Raw genomic sequence first — 16,303 nt, 5'->3', positions numbered from 1 at the left:
ATCAAGTCCTAGTTCCTGCAAAATCTTCATAAGAGTAGGTCTGTCTACTGAGTCATACGCCTTTGTAAAGTCGACGAAAATGACAACGTATTTCTTACCGGCCATTTTTGCTTGATGTAATACTGATTGCAGATTGAGTATCTGTTCTGTACAAGAGCGTCCTTTTCTAAATCCTGCCTGGTACTCTCCTAATTGTGGGTCTAGTTGAGGTTCGGCTCTATTTAATAAGGCTTTAGAGAAAATTTTGTATGTGACTGGTACCAATGAGATTCCTCGATAATTATTGATGTCAGTCAAGTCTCCTTTCTTGTGCAAGGGATGAATCAGTGCAGTGGTCCAGTCACTAGGTAATGTTTTGGTCTCCCAGATGTTTTGTAGAATTTCTGTCAGCTTGCTTACAGTCTTGTCTCCAGCCTGCTTCCATAGTTCGGGTACTATCGAATCTTCTCCGGATGCTTTGTTGTTTTTCAGAGACTGGATGATTTGTATTACTTCTTCTTTGGATGGTGGTTGCGAGTTTATTATTAGAACTTGAAACACCCAGAAATTCCACGGAAAATGGAAAAGACGGAGGTGTGAATCTAACCTGCACATAATGTAAGTATCAAAATTATGTATGTTTAACCATGTAATTTTTATTCAAGGTACGGTTAAATTAATTTAAAAGCAACTGTACAGCCGAAACTAAATAGGCGCTTTATGCTTCAGTTTCACGAATTTCAATCTACATTAAAAATATAATACAAAACATCTACTTGCTTACAAAGCGGCATTTATGTGTATTTAATGCATGCAAAATATGGTTACATTTTGCAAGCTGAAATTTACATGAATATATCAAATTTAATCAATACTAAGTATTTAAAATTTCACGTAAGAACAAAATTACATTTTGTAAAATTGCCACTAAACCAGACATGATATGCCAAAACTAATTTTTTTCTCGGATTCTTCATTAAGAAATTTATAAAACCCACTTATTTTCATTTTTACCGCACAAGAAAAGGTTTTTCTTTTTGTAGGCTAGTGTAATATAGTTTTCCCCAAGTCAATGACATCATTAAGATCAATTTGAAGTTTACAGAGGGAAATTATCTCATTACAATTGTAAAGGTATTTATACGGATTGTCCTGGATGACAACAGCTCCAGAATTTATCTACATAGAATCTGGAACTTCAAAATTAAATAAGTAACGTTAACAAAATATAAAACAAATAAAATCATAATCTAGACAGAGAACAAAACTGTCAGAATGGAAATACAAGGCATGTTTCTTAAGTAAATACCCTTTTGATATTTTAAAAAAATATAATGAATTTTTTTTTTTTTTTTTTTACATATAAGCCTGTACCTTAAACTACTTTTCAACATAAGTTCCAAGCAAATGAAGGCACTTTTCACATCGTGAAAGCAACTCATGAATTCCATCCTCATAGAAATGTGCTGCCTGATGTGGAGGACGCTTGTCGTGGCGCTGACCTCGTAAATGCTTTTTCAAGTGCAGGAACAAATGGTAGTTACTAGGAGCTAGGTCAGGACTATATGGAGGATGATCAAATTGTTCCCAAGCAAATGAAGCGATGAGGTCTTCGGTTCGTTTAGCTGTGTGAGGTCACGCATTGTCATGAAGCAAAATGTTTCTCCTTGCAAGCATGCCGCACCGTTTGTTTTGGATTGCAAGATGGAGTTTAGGTAAAGTTCCACAATAAGTCTCGGTATTTATTGTGTCACCCCAGTGCAAAAAATACACAAGCAACACACCTTGCCTATTCCAAATCAGAGTGCACATGAGTTTACGAGCTGAAATTGCTTGCACTGCACTTTCTTGGGTGATGTTGAGTGTCTCTAGTACATGGATTGCTGTAACATAAGTCACCCGTGTTTCATCCCGGTGAGAGTTCGGCTTAAGGAACGCATCACCTTCATTACTGTACCGCTAAAAGGAAGTCAAAGCACTGCCTATGCTCTTGGTTTTGTGCACACCTGTCAACATACTTGGTACCCAGTGTGAGCGCAACTTCCAATAATCTAAGAGTCCTGACACAATTCCATAAAGAACACTCCTTGAAATTTCAGGCAACTCATAACTTAATGACAAAATCATAAAACATCTGTTTTCTTGAACCTTTGCAACAACTTTTTGCACCAAGTCTTCAGTAATGACAGACAGTCAGCCACTAACCTTCTTGTCGTGGATATTAGTAAGTCCTTCTTTAAATGCCCTAACCCATTTTCTTACCATTCCTTCACTCAAAGAGTGTTCTCCAACCACTTCACTAATCTGCCAATGAATTTCAACAGCTTTCGCGTCGTTTGCATTAAGAAAACAAATCACAGCATGTACTTCACACTTGGCGGGACCGTTATTTTTCAGAGGCATTTTCAGTATGCACAAACAAATGTAAATAGCGAATACTTCCATAATGGCATTTGTAGCTAGCCTACTGTACTGTGAAGGCATTAGCATTAGGGCCTACAAAAAGGAACAAATCCAGAAGGAAAGCGAGGTGGATCAAAGGTTAGGGAATTCATCATCTGTAAATCCTTCAGCCATTTATTGTAACTCATGAACAAAATATTACAAGGCAGCAACATAATAAACGAAACTGCTGAAGCACATTACTGCAAGTACACCAGTATAACTCTATTGGCATCATATGTTTCGCAAATATGGTTTACAATATTCTGTAATATTCTCTCAATGGAATGTATTTCAACAACAGTAAATAAAAAATTAATTCAGTTAAAAATGAAGAAATACCGAAAGGAAAGACCTACATCTGGCCCTAGCCAAACAAATAAGAAAGCAATACGGGCAAGGAGCATACTGGTCTACGAGCCCGGCACACACAGAAAGCACAACACGCACCCATTCACTGTGACAATCATTAACCTTTCACTCAACATACACGACTTACACTGCGGTGCTCACAGCCCATCAGCCTTGGGTTCAAAAGGAACCCCTAACTTAATGCTCTGACCAAACGAAAAAATTAGAATGACATTCAACCGCTGGACACAATCAGCCACCAAGACTATGTTTGAGAAGAGAAGGGGAAGGAACAGGAGAGAGAACAACCAGTGTCGACCAATAATGTAACACTGTAGATTCTCAAATAATAGCACAGGTGTAGTTCAAGTGTCTTTTAAATGTCTTTGAGTCTCAGAAAATTATTCTGACAGATTTAGCAAGTTCCTGACATTGATATGGAGCAATGAGCTCCAGGTGACCACACCACCCAGCCATCTTCTAGCTTTATCCCATCCAAAGTGATAATGTTCTCCTTCTTTCTTTACTGTTGGCCGTGACTTATTTTGAGCTTGAATTCTTTGAACACATCATTTCAATCGTTTAACACTCAAACAATGGTGTCCAAATTAAGACGAGTAGCCGAATTTGGTAATGTTGTCAGCACAAGGAGAAAAATAATGAATATGAAAAACATGTGTGGTATAATTTCTTTCACCGTTTGGGAAAATACAATATGTGTTTCAGTAAATGAAACTTCAAGCTGATAACAAGAGACATCGGTATGGAATTTGGAGTGCACAAATGCATTGAAAGGGAGAAACTGACTCAGGGCCTATAATTATAAATTTGTCACACAACATATGCACTCAAAATAAGGATTCACTAGGATTTACTTAGTAGATTTTGAAAAGGGCCACCTTATTTTATTTTTTTATCTCTAAGTCTCAGTTGGACTTTTTTAGGTTTATGGGAATAAAACACTAAAGTATGTTGAAATTTCCTAAGATGCAAAGAAAAAGTAGGTTAAAACCAAAGAATGCAGGTCCTATTAACCATCAATTTGTCAAACAAAGAAATAAATAAAACTTTGTCGTACCTGTGAAGAGGAACTCATTTTGAGGGTCCGTGGCCATCGAGACGACGTAGTCTCCAGACATGTGAACAGCAAGGTACTGCCCAAGGTACCCTCCAGCACTGTGATGCGACCAGAGTTGAATAACGCCCGTCTCAAGAGAGAGCAACAGAGAGCCAACATTCGCTTGCATTGGTCTTGTTTCGAGGAACACCATAGCGTGGACAGAGAGGGAACGTGTGCCACTAGCAGTTCCATCTGCGGGTAGCTGGATCACAGACAGACGGCGTGTTTTCTTCTCTTTGGGCTCCCGAATTCCTTTGTCTACGCTTGGTTTCTTTTCAAAGCTTTTGCGCTTGATGCTGGTAATGGTACCATAATATTTTATTATTGATGTTGATAATGTGGCTATATCAGAACACTTAACCATAATAGGTATTTGATTTGATCCTGTACTGACTTGTCTAAATCTATTATAAAAACTATTTAAAATAGTTTGTGGTGGGTCCACCTTATCAACAGGCTAAAATTTTCAGAAAAAGGAACATCAATGTCACATACAGAACTGATACTAATAGGCCTACTGGTAAGATAATATTCAATTCAGATAAAGTTGAAAATAAATGTATATTTAATAAGTCAGGAATTTACACATTGACATGCCAAACATGTGGACTATGATACATAGGAGAGTCTGGAAGAAGTTTGGCTATAAGATACAAAGAACATGTTAATGTGGAAAAGCATAAAAGATATTCAGCAGTGGGAGAGCATATGGTTGAAAAGATACAGACATTTCTAATGACATGGAATTAATACATTCATCCAAAAAGGAAAAATTCATGAATATTCTAGAAAGTTTAGAAATGTATCTTGCTCACCAAAAATAGCTTTGAATCAAGTTTAAATGAAAGAAGTACAGAAGAGAACCCATTGTATAAACTACCATTTAATCATTTAAGAAAAAGAAAAAGAAGAAGAAAAACTTGAAGATCTTAAATTTAATTAGGTAGTCTCATTCAACATCATCAGAATATTAAAATTTTATGTAATGATAATTTTCACAATAGTTCACTAATATTTGTTTATTCATTGATATGGTGAACTATGATATCATACTTCTTTAAATTGTGGGCTAAACAACAGATAGTGTTATATTGTTGTTATTCTTTGATTGGACTTCACTGATGAACGGAATGTATAATGTTCCTGAAACATGTATGAATGAATAAGTAATTTTCAATTAAAAAAAGTGTATTGCCAAGATGGACCCAACCCAAACTACTTTAAATAGTTTTCCAATAGATTTACCTTTTACTTGTCAGCCCAAACTTTTGCATTATGAATAGCATAAGCACCAACTTTTAACTTTTACAATGGATGCTCACACATTGGCAGTGACAAAATAAATCACTAAAAGTTGCTGAAGCTGTACAACTTTAGGATTTGTGACAAGAAATGTGAAGCTACTTAAAAAAATGTATATTAAGTTGTACAACACCTTGGTCAGGCCAAAACTGGAATAAGTGAACGTGGGGAGGAGTCCTAGGTGCAAAATGCATGTGTAACAAGTTAAAAGGGAAACAAAAGAAATACTTGAAATATTTACATTTTAAAAGAACATCTCAGTATCCACAGATCATTTTGTACAATAAGCTTTTGTTAAATTTAGAAATGAAAAGTTTGGAAGATCGAAGGCATAAAGATGCGGTGAAGTTTGTGTATTTTAAAAATATCACATGCTGACAATTGTGAGTTTCTTTTCCTTCTCAATTTCCATGTGCCGTGCCTAAATTCAAGATTTCACTTAACATTTTCAAAAACAAAAGCTAGAACATCTGCCCATCAAAATTCACCACTTTACAGACAACGAGTATCTACAAAAGTGCGTCTCGGAAAAATACTGCTCTTCATTTGAGAACAAACATGAAATGTTCTTAAAAGAATTCATGGCTAGCATTAAAAGATAACAGTTATGATAAAACACTGCATTAAACCATATTGGGAGAAAGACTCGTGTGCACAAGCCCACAATAACAGGAGAGATAGGATTAGATTAGTTTAGACTAGGTTTAACTAAATTAGGCTCAGTAATATTAAGTAATAATTGTTTGTAATTTCACTTTGTATCACAAAGAATGCTGTTGTAATGAGGATGAAAAACCTGTAGCAAGCAATAAGTTAAATTAAGTTAAACAAAGTTAAATTAAATTAAAAGTAAACAAATAAATTCAAATACCTAGGCAAAATTATACAACCAAATGGGATAAATCAGCAAGCAAACAAAGAAAGAGTTAAAAAATTACAAAAGCATACAAAATTGTCTGGAGCAGATAAACCAAAAATCTATATCCCAAAACACAAAATTATGACAGAGTTGTCAAACCAGAAGCCCTTTATGCACCAGAAAGTCTGATAATTGGTGGCAGATCACAAATAAAAACAAAAGAGGTTTCTCAGGAAAATTCTAGGACCTAAATCAAAAATGGTATTTTGGAGATATAGTGGCCTTGGATTAATTTTGGGCAAGCACGTATGAACAAGAACTCAAACCCCAGTCTCGAAGATCACCACAAAGACAGAACTGCCTTCCTCTGTGTCGCGCATTCACTGTGGCTTAGAATGTCACAGATATCTTCCTGTGTGACTCCGTCGCAGTGGTACAGTGGTGACAGAAGCATACTCCAGACTCTTCGTGCAGTGCCAGTGCGAACACATACAGCAGAGGCACTGGAACACTGTGCAATTTTGACCTCATCTTCAAAGTGAAAGAACCATTGCGTGTGAGACGAGAGGACACTGCCTATACTGCGAGACGTGTGGTTACTGGTATCGAATGTATTTTGGACACTACTTTGAGTGTTTACTGCACTCTCCAAGAACAAACATTACGTAACACAGGGATTTCCTAGCTGAGAAATTTCTACACCTGCAAACCTACTCAGCTTTATTCACACATTCCACAACACCTTATGCTTCTACTCCCATCTTTATCTTTCCAATTGTCCAATAGATCCTGCGGAAGGAAAACAGTTGCCATGACTTATGCTCCAACCCTCAGATAAAAGCAAGTGCACGTCAATGTGATAATATAAAAAGGCTAATGCTGTGGTGATAAACAGCTCTTGATTGCTTAAGTTCCTAATATTTTTCTTTTACATTTTGCTGTACGTGTCATGGACACAGATAGGTCTTATGGCGATGATGGGATAGAAAAGTAGGAAAGGGAAGTAGCCATGGCCATAATCAAGGTACAGCCTGGTGTGAAAATGGGAACTATGAAAAACCATGGTCAGAGCTGTTGATAGTGGGGTTCGAACCCACTACCTCCCGAATACAAGCTGGTAATTACATGAACCAAACTGCCCAACAACTTGCTCAGTGTTCCTAATATTCTTGTAATGGACTGATTATTGGGGGCCATCAGTTAAATAGTCCCTACAGTTTTTTCCACTGGTACAATCATTTTCAACTTGTACCTTATTCTTGCTAAAGGATAGTCAGGTATCAGCTACACTTGGCTTGTCATATCATCCGCATACCACATACACGTCTCACAAAGAAAATCATGTACTCTCAACTAAAGAATGGCCTGTGTAACCATGGAGGGAGCTTAAACAATATAAAGGTGTTCTAAAGTGTAATCTCAAAAGGTGTCATATTGATACGGTCAACTGGGAAACTACAGCCAAGGATAGGCCCAAATGGCATAGCATTGTTTACAACAGAGTTGAACATGGGAGAAGAATAGAAGCTGAGAGGAGGAACATTGTATCTATTTCCTATATATTCGTTGATGAATAAATGCCTATGATTAATGATATTCTGGCTAAGCGGTACTTGTTTTCAACTGCTGGGTTGCAATCACCACAGTTTACTACCATTCTATTTCTATCATTTTTTTTTTCATTTCCTGCAACTTCATCATGGACTTAGCCATTTTGAATAAGTCATAAATAACACAATCATTCAGCAGTACTACGGTATTCCCTGTGGGTGGAGGCCTGCCTGGCACAAGCGGAGACTAGGGTCTGTCATCTCAGAGACTCTTGCTGAGTCTGTCATTGTCTCCACTTACTTGTGCTAGGCTTCTGCTCGACCTCTCTGCGTCAACTATTGCCCCGACAGTATCAGTTTTGTGAGGCCTAGGAAGACCCTTCATGGCCCATGGATAAAAAAGAAAGCTCCCTAGATTTTTGTTATAAAAATCAGAGAAGGAAACTGTGTCTATTTTTGCCAACTGAGATGCACTTTTAGTGCTCTATATTGAATAATGTCTTCAGTTACGGCAAAACCATCATTTCGGAACCTCACTGTTGATGTCAGGTACCACCACGAAGAAACTTTTGCTGCAAAAGAAAAGGAAGGGTTACAAAACTCGGGGTTAGAAGGAAATGTGAGGAGCCCAGCACAAGTCAGTGGAAGCAATGCAAGGCTCAGTTCTGGGCCTTGTGGTCACCAATGAACACTTCCAAGTTGAGACTCCCCTTAGTAGTCTGTTACACTGGACAGGGACCGTGGATCCCGCTGCGGGTGGGGGCAGTATAATAACGCCCGCGCTATCCCCTGCCTGTCGTAAGAGGCAACTAAAAGGGGCACCAGGGGCACTCAACTTGGGAGTGTGGGTTGGCAACCACGTGCTCCTTAGCTGAGTCCTGGCATTGCTTCCACTTGTGCCAGGCTCCTCACTTTCATCTATCCTATCCAACCTCCCTTGGTCAACTCTTGTTCTTTTCCGAGCGCAACGGTATTAAGTCATTCCAAGTCTAGAGAGTCTTTCACTTCCATGCCCTTCATGGCCATTGTCTTCTTTTGGCCGATAACTTCATTTTTCGAAGTGTCGGATCCCTTCCATTTTTTTTTCTCTGATTACTGCTACATAGAGGATGGTTGCCTAGCTGTACTTCCTCCTAAAACAATAATCACCACCACAACCACCAAATAACATGGACGTATCCTATAGGGATCCCAGAGCCATGTAAAGGTGTTTCTCGTGCCAGTGTCATTTAACCTGCTCCAGTGGGTGCTGAGGGAAACAAGAGGACAGCAAAGATATTACAAATCTGTATATAAGAGAAAGTTGCTTTGTTCGTGCATCACAGCAAACTGCAGAGCTTCTAAGAAGGTGAAAAGCTCCATAGTATAAATTCTATAGACACTAGGTGAGCCACACCTCGTAACCTGCCTGTCTTGTTTTCATGTTCTTCATATACCGCATTTTAAGCGATGTCTTGGGTCAGTCTGTCGTGGCTGCTTGGCTTCATGTATGCCGTGCCCAATGTGTAAATTTTCCCTATTTAGACAGATGGTAGTTCATACTATGAGGATCAACAAAGCATTTCTTTCTATCTTCTCTGCATGTTGTGTGAACTTTGACAGTCGAATGGTGGGAAAAAGAATAATAAGATGGAGACGGTGTTTTGTGATGTGGCTTTCGACTCTTACAGATGATATTATAAACGTTTTAAAACATTATCTTGTATGACTCTCAGAGTTTGGAGTCAGAACTATGACTACTTCCTCTTGAGGTGATGTTCGTTCTGATCATTCTTGGTTTGAAATATTTGTTCTTTTTTGCCGTTCTTGATATTCGTTCCTATCATTCTTGGTTTGCCATAGGTAGTAAGCCTGTTTATAAGGAGGTCTCTCGTTTTGTGTTTTATGTCTTTTATATCTTGTTGCAGACTTATTTTCCATTACCTGCCTTCTTTTACATGTCTGCTTATGTGTGCTCATTTTGGCTAAGAGTGAAAGGTGGCATTGGCCTGATTGTTCATGTGCGTGATGGGTTTGCTTGTTGTGTTTAGTTGGAGACCTGTAATTTTTTTTAATCTCTGATCTGTTGGTTCGAGTTCGTGCTCTACATTGCATTTTGTCGGTGATACTGTTTGATTTGTGTTCATGTTTCTGCATGATATGAATACTTGTTATGCAGCGAGTAAGTTGTTTACATTTTGTGTTTGGACTGGGTGTGCCATGCCCCTTTTGCGGCAATCCAGGTTTCTGATCTGTGCTTTCAGATCAAACTCATGAACCGTTGACCGAAGCATTTTATGCTGTGAGATTCTTGATTTTTAACCTCAAGATCTACAGCAAGATTGCTCAAGAACTTCTACTTTTAATTCAAGAAAAGTGTCATAAGTGTTACAATTGTGTTGACTTCTTGCCATTTTTGTGTCGCTGATGATGACATGGACATTTGTCGAAACTGGTCCCATAACATATTAAATATGTTGCTACATTAATTCATGCAACAATATTATTGTATTGAATAGGTTGTAATTATTAGTTCAATGCGGATCAGTAATGAAGTTTTTAACTGAAAATGTTGTGCGTCGTGCCATTGTACTTGACTAGTACTTTATACTTCATATGCTGGTGTGTGTGTGTGTGTTTTTTTTTTTGTGATTACTGGGCCTATGCTACTTTTCAGTATCTAGCTATTATTTATTATTATCATTGTTCCTATTTTGTCTTACTTTCATTTCTGGCCTTCCTAGCTGATTTATCTGTTTATTTGGGATTTTAACCTCATTTTTACACCTTTCTGCCACGTGTTTATTTCTTGTTACTATGGCAATCAGAGCCTCTGTGGCTCAGACAGCAGCACGTCAGCCTCTCACCGCTGGATACCGTGGTTCAAATTCTGGTCACTCCATGTGAGATTTGTGCTGGGCAAAGCGGAAGCGGGACAGGTTTTTCTCCGGGTACTGCAGTTTTCCCTGTCATCTTTCATTCCAGCAACACTCTCCATTATCATTTCATTGCATCTATCAGTCATTAATAATCACCTTGGGAGTGGCGACCCGATTGTAATACTAGCCTATATATGTTTCATTCATTACATCCCCGACCCTGTCTAAAACTGGAAAACAGGTTGTAGGTTTTCATTTTCACTATGGCAATCATTTTCTTTACTCTGTTGTGTTCCATATTTGTTCTTTTCAGCTGGGCTTGATTTTGCGGCATCTTTGATTTTACTGGGGATTTAATCTCCATGTGGGGCCGATGACCTCGATGTTAGGCCCCTTTAAACAACAAGCATCATCATCATCATAATCTCCATGTGGATGGTCGAAAAAAAAAAAGTTGAAAGTATAGATTCTGATGATGTACCTCGGGCTGATTATGTTTCCTATTTCAAGAAAGAAATACTTTGGAATCTGATCTTAAGCACTGTGCTCACTGTGGTGTGAGATTCCCCTCCCGTACTTTCTAGACGTCCTGGTATACTTAAGAATTATCAGATTGTGTAACACTCCCTTTGGATGGACCATCATGTATATGAGCAACTGACTTCCCACATCCCAGTCTTAGACTGATTTCTTACCTGCTTGTGGTAATAAATGTGTTCGATTTAAATTAACCCTAGATCTGCATTATTTTGTTATTACTTTTGGGAGGTGCCTCTTTAAGTCTGTTTATAAGTCTAAGAGACCCGGATTCAGCTCCTGGTGATTTTCTTAGCCAGTTTTTACCGATCCAGAGGAAATAGGTAGTAATAGCAGTAGTATGTAAGTTTGTTGATAGGTAATGAGATCTTTGTGTTGATATGATCAGAAATGAATCAGCATCCAACATTCTTTCCAACCACCATCACCAATCTCCAATCTCCATCACCTTAGAGTTTGGGTGGGCAAGGAGACACATTTAAATATGATCTGATGGTTCTCGACATGATTGGGAATTGGGTGACAGCTAGTCACATGATAGGACAATTTCAACAAACAAAAATTACTGAATAAACAATCCAGATGCCTGTAACTGACTTACCTAGAGCTGGATGTGCTTTCAGTCATCTTTACTGAAAAGCTGGGCTTATGGCCAGTGCGTTGTGACAGTGAGGGACGGCTCACTGAAGGACTCCTCTCCTTCTTGAATGACAGTTGTAGTCTGTGACAAGAAATAACAATTAACATTAGAAATTAAAACGAGGATCGGCATAGCATGTAGTGTGTTAATCGTTCAAAAGTTGTTGGCATGTCATAAAGTGTTAGGGTATCGGCATTGAAGCAACAGATTCTGAGTCAAATTCGAAATGTTTATCAGCTACTTGTTTGCATCACATATCGAAAATGAAAGTGATCACGAGCCTCCCACAAAGCAACGTATCGTAACAACATGCTCTAAGGTCACGCCTCCAAATGACTGCATGCCAGTACATTTCCCTAATATTTCCATGAATATACCTCTCACAGTGATTTATTTCATACCTTGTGGATATTTTGTACTTTATTTAGACAAGTAAAACCTACCAAATATGACTGTCACCGCAAGATTTAACATTCCCACTTCTAGGGTTAAGTACAAGACTTTTTTTTTTTTTTTTTTTTTTTTTTTTTTTTTGTAATAACGCTACTGCCATCCGCGTTGCGATGAGACCAAAATTCTTGTGTTGGAAGGGAACACTGAAGAGAAATAGCTGACACCATAAAGAAGAATCTGCTAACGTCAGTCATTACGTCAACTGAAGTGGCAAATTTATGAAGAAGTCCACTGTATATCTTCCACAAGATCTACATGGAGCATTGACACTGTTGCCATCAACTCCCATGGTGCTAGATCCTGCGATATGCTTTGAAAAGTATGCAGGTCAGTCCACAGATGTTAACAGCAAGAAGAGAGATGTTTATGAATGTACATCCCCTACATCAGCCATAGGACCAGAGAATTGGTCTTTCTAGGTGCTGTTGTTCAGTAGCAGAGGAAGGAATGTGCAATCATACATAGCATTGTTGAAGAATGTCCATTTGGTTGTAACAAGATTTACCAACTGGCCTGACATACGGCATTTTAGAAGTACAGTGTTGCCACACACACTGTACTAAACATGTACATACTCAATCAAGAAATTAGGCCATTCCTCACCTGGAGAGCAGATGCCCTTTGTAGCCGCTGCACTGGAGTACAGAAATGATCATGATCATGATCATCATCCTAAACCATCTCCAGTTTCCCGGGTGTGGTATATGAGCCTCCTCCATCTCATCCTGTCCTTGTACCATTCTTCCTCCACCAACTTGTCCCAATCATGACCTCTCAGCAGTACATCCCTCTTAACTAAATCTATCCATTTCCCTCGTGGCCTTCCCACGGGTTGTCTTCCTTCTACCTTTCTGTCAAATTTCTTCCTTGCAGTTCTGTTTATTGGCATCCTCTTCATGTGACCAAACCACTTCAGTCTTGATATCTGAATCTTATTGAGGAGAGAATCATCTATTCCTACTTCTTCTCTAATTTTCTCATTCCTAATCTTGTCTTTCCTGGTTTTCTGGATCATAGTGCGTAGGAATTTCATTTCAGCTGCCTGAAGTCCAGTTGAGCTTCATTTAACATGACTATTGGTTCTGCTCCTTCCCCATACACTTTTCATCACCACCGTCTTGGTCTTGCTGATGTTTAAACCATATTTCTTAAACTCCTCATTCCAGCTTTGTATTCTCTCTCCCACTTCCTCTTCTGAGTCACTCCAGATCGCAACATCATCTGCAAATGTGAAGGCTTTGATATCTCCATGTTCTTTCCTTTTAATTGATTTCATTACTAACAGAAATGATGAGATTAATAATTTTATATCTTGTACACAATACTACATACATAATTTTGTTACAAAACATAGTTTTTATTGTCATAAATGGTAAGTCTCCTTATTGTTTTGCGTATTACCCATATAACCTGAATTATCCAAATTTTTGGTTGTTTGGGTTGTTGCTAAGAAACAATGGTCCCAGTCAATCTGGATAAATAAGATTTTACTGCACTTAAAATATATATAAAATGTTTCCTTTATAGACTGCCCTCCTGCTTCAACAGAAGACACAGTTTGTAGTAAGATAGTCTGATAACATAGAAATACAAGAGTAATTTGCTCTGCAAATCAGCTTTCTGATATCAAGATTCAGTTTCTTTACTGCAACACTCTCATCATCAGAACAAAATGGAAGTTCTTGCTATAAACTGAGTTACCTGTCATGAGGAGAAGCGACGTTGTACCGAGCGTAGGCATGGCCTGTCTCCAGCTGCCAAAATACAAGCTCTCCTTTGTAGGAGCTAGAAGCCAGGGCCTGGTTGGCCCGGTACGCTGCGCACAACACGTCGTCTGTGTGGTGGACATCCCATGACTTGCCGTACGTGATCTTTCCCTTGTCCGCAAACTCGGTCACGTGACGATTCCATCCCACGGCCAGGATACGATTTCGCAGCCAAATGACACATGTTACTTCGCTATAGAAAGAAGAAACTATTTTAGATATCATTCTGCTCTGACTTGAGATTCATTAGTTTTCTTCAGCGCAAAGCAACTAACATGAAACCTTGCCTGTCCAAGTAAATTCTTATTTTGGCTAGTGGTTTCATGATCCACTAACAACCGTTCGGTTTGTGAGAGATGCCAAGGTTCTGGACTTTCATTCTGCAAGTGTTCTTTTATGGACCAGTAAATCGGCTGACACAGGGCTGATATATTTGAACATATTCGGTTACCAAAAGACTGAGCTGGGATCAAAACAACCAACTTGCGGTCAGAAAGCCGGCCATAGGAAAATGAAATTTTATCTGAGGTTAGATATTAAATTATGCCTTTGCTGGTGAGATGTAGTGTTTACAGTGCATTATGTCTTCTGGTATGGGCTAGAATAAATTTTCATTGACCTGTCTCAGTCTCATCCTTGGCTTCGACAATATGAAAGTGACCAAAGTATAAGTGATGCTAGTGATACCATTCCTTATGCAGCCAGTCCCTTTACAAATAAAAAAGTCTTATATAAACCTCCTTTTTATAAATAACAAAAGGAGGATTTATAACATGCAACAGCCAGTCCTTGCTATGAATGGTATGAATAGGCAACCTGATGTCTTTAGAGTGTACAGACTGGGAAAGGGTAGCACAGATGCTGATTCAAATTTTTTTTTTTTTCTTTACGTCGCACCAACACAGATAGGTCTTATGGCAATGATGGGACAGGAATGGGCTAAGAGTGGGAATAAAGCGGCCGTGGACTTAATGATTCAGAATTATTTGTGGGAAATGATAAGGAAAGGAATGTGATTGTAGCAGGTGATCTGAATTTACCAAATGTCAATTGGGAAGGTAATAAAAATGACAGGAAGCATGACCAACAAATGGCAAATAAGTTAATATGAGAAGGACATCTAATTCAGAAAATGATGGAACGAACTAGACGAAAGAATATTCTGGATGTGGTGCTGGTAAAACCAGATGAGCTCTACAGAGAAACCAAAGTACAGTAATAGAAGGGTATTAGTGATCATGAAGCTGTTTTTGTGGTAATTAAAAATAAATGTGAAAGAAAGGAAGATGTTAAAATTAGGACTATTAAGCAGTACCATATGGCTGATAAAAAAGGCATGGGGGAGTTTTAAATATGTAACTACGATCAGTAGAGAATGGTAAATAAAAATGTAAACAGACTCTAGGATGGGTTTAAAGCAATTGTTGAGGAATGTGAAAATAGGTTTGTACCTTTAAAGGTGGTAAGGAATGGTAAAGATCCACTATATTATAACAGAGAAGTAAAGAGACTAAAAAGGAGGTGCAGGTTGGAAAGAAATAGAGTTAGAAATGGCTATGGAAGTAAGGAGAAATTGAAGGAACTTACTAGGAAATTAAATCTGGGAAAGAAGTCAGCTAAGGATAACATGGTGGCAAGCATAATTCGTGGCCATACAAATGTTAGTGAAAAATGGAAGAGTATGCATAGGTACTTGGCAGAAACAGGTTCAAAGAAGGACATTCCAGGAATCATTAATGAACAAGGGGAGTGTGTATGCAAGGATCTTCAGAAGGCAGAAGTATTCAGTCAGCAGTATGTAAAGATTGTTGGTTACAAGGATAATGTTCAGATAGAGGAGGTGACTAATACTAAGGAAGAATTAAAATTTACCTATGACAGCAATGACATTTACAGTAAGGTAAAAAAGTTGAAAACTAGAAAAGCAGATGGAATTGATAAGGTTTCAGGGGTTATACTGAAGACAATGGGTTGGGATAGAGTATCATATCTGAAGTACTTGTTTGATTATTGTTTGCATGAAGGAACTTTACCAAATGAATGGAGAGTTGCTATAGTAGCCCCTGTGTATAAAGGAAAGGGTGATAGACATAAAGCTGAAAATTACAGGCCAGTTAGTTTGACATGCATTGCATGCAAGCTTTGGGAAAGCATTCTTTCTGATTATATAAGACATGTTTGCAAAATTAATAACTGGTTTGATAGAAGGCAGTTTGTGTTTAGGAAAGGTTATTCCACTGAAGCCCAACTTGTAGTATTCCAGCAAGATATAGCAGATATCCTGGATTCAGGAGGTCAATTGGACTGTATTGCGAATGACCTGTCTAAGGCATTTGATAGGGTAGATCATGGGAGACTACTGGCAAAAATGAGTGCAATTGGACTAGACAAAAGAGTGACTGAATGGGTTGCAATATTTCTAAAAAATAGATCTCAGAGAATTAGA

At 38.3% G+C, this 16,303-nt stretch overlaps 1 protein-coding gene across 2 annotated transcripts in view; it reads right to left on the bottom strand.

Annotated features, from left to right (window-relative positions):
- LOC136880810 (WD repeat-containing protein on Y chromosome) overlaps positions 1 to 16,303 on the bottom strand; it is a 231,280-nt gene that overhangs the window by 31,085 nt on the left and 183,892 nt on the right. For both annotated transcript variants that reach the window (XM_067153349.2, XM_067153348.2), the window contains 3 exons: positions 13,793 to 14,050; positions 11,600 to 11,719; positions 3,851 to 4,188 (listed from right to left, as the gene is read on the bottom strand). In XM_067153349.2, the coding sequence (XP_067009450.2) occupies positions 3,851 to 4,188; positions 11,600 to 11,719; positions 13,793 to 14,050 (716 nt within the window). The remainder of the gene's footprint in view (positions 1 to 3,850; positions 4,189 to 11,599; positions 11,720 to 13,792; positions 14,051 to 16,303) is intronic.

The sequence above is a fragment of the Anabrus simplex genome, chromosome 9, assembly GCF_040414725.1.
Source record: "Anabrus simplex isolate iqAnaSimp1 chromosome 9, ASM4041472v1, whole genome shotgun sequence".
Taxonomy (NCBI): Eukaryota; Metazoa; Arthropoda; class Insecta; order Orthoptera; family Tettigoniidae; genus Anabrus; species Anabrus simplex.
The sequence above is the reverse complement of the archived record's forward strand: the minus strand, read 5'-3'. Positions and strand labels throughout refer to the sequence as shown.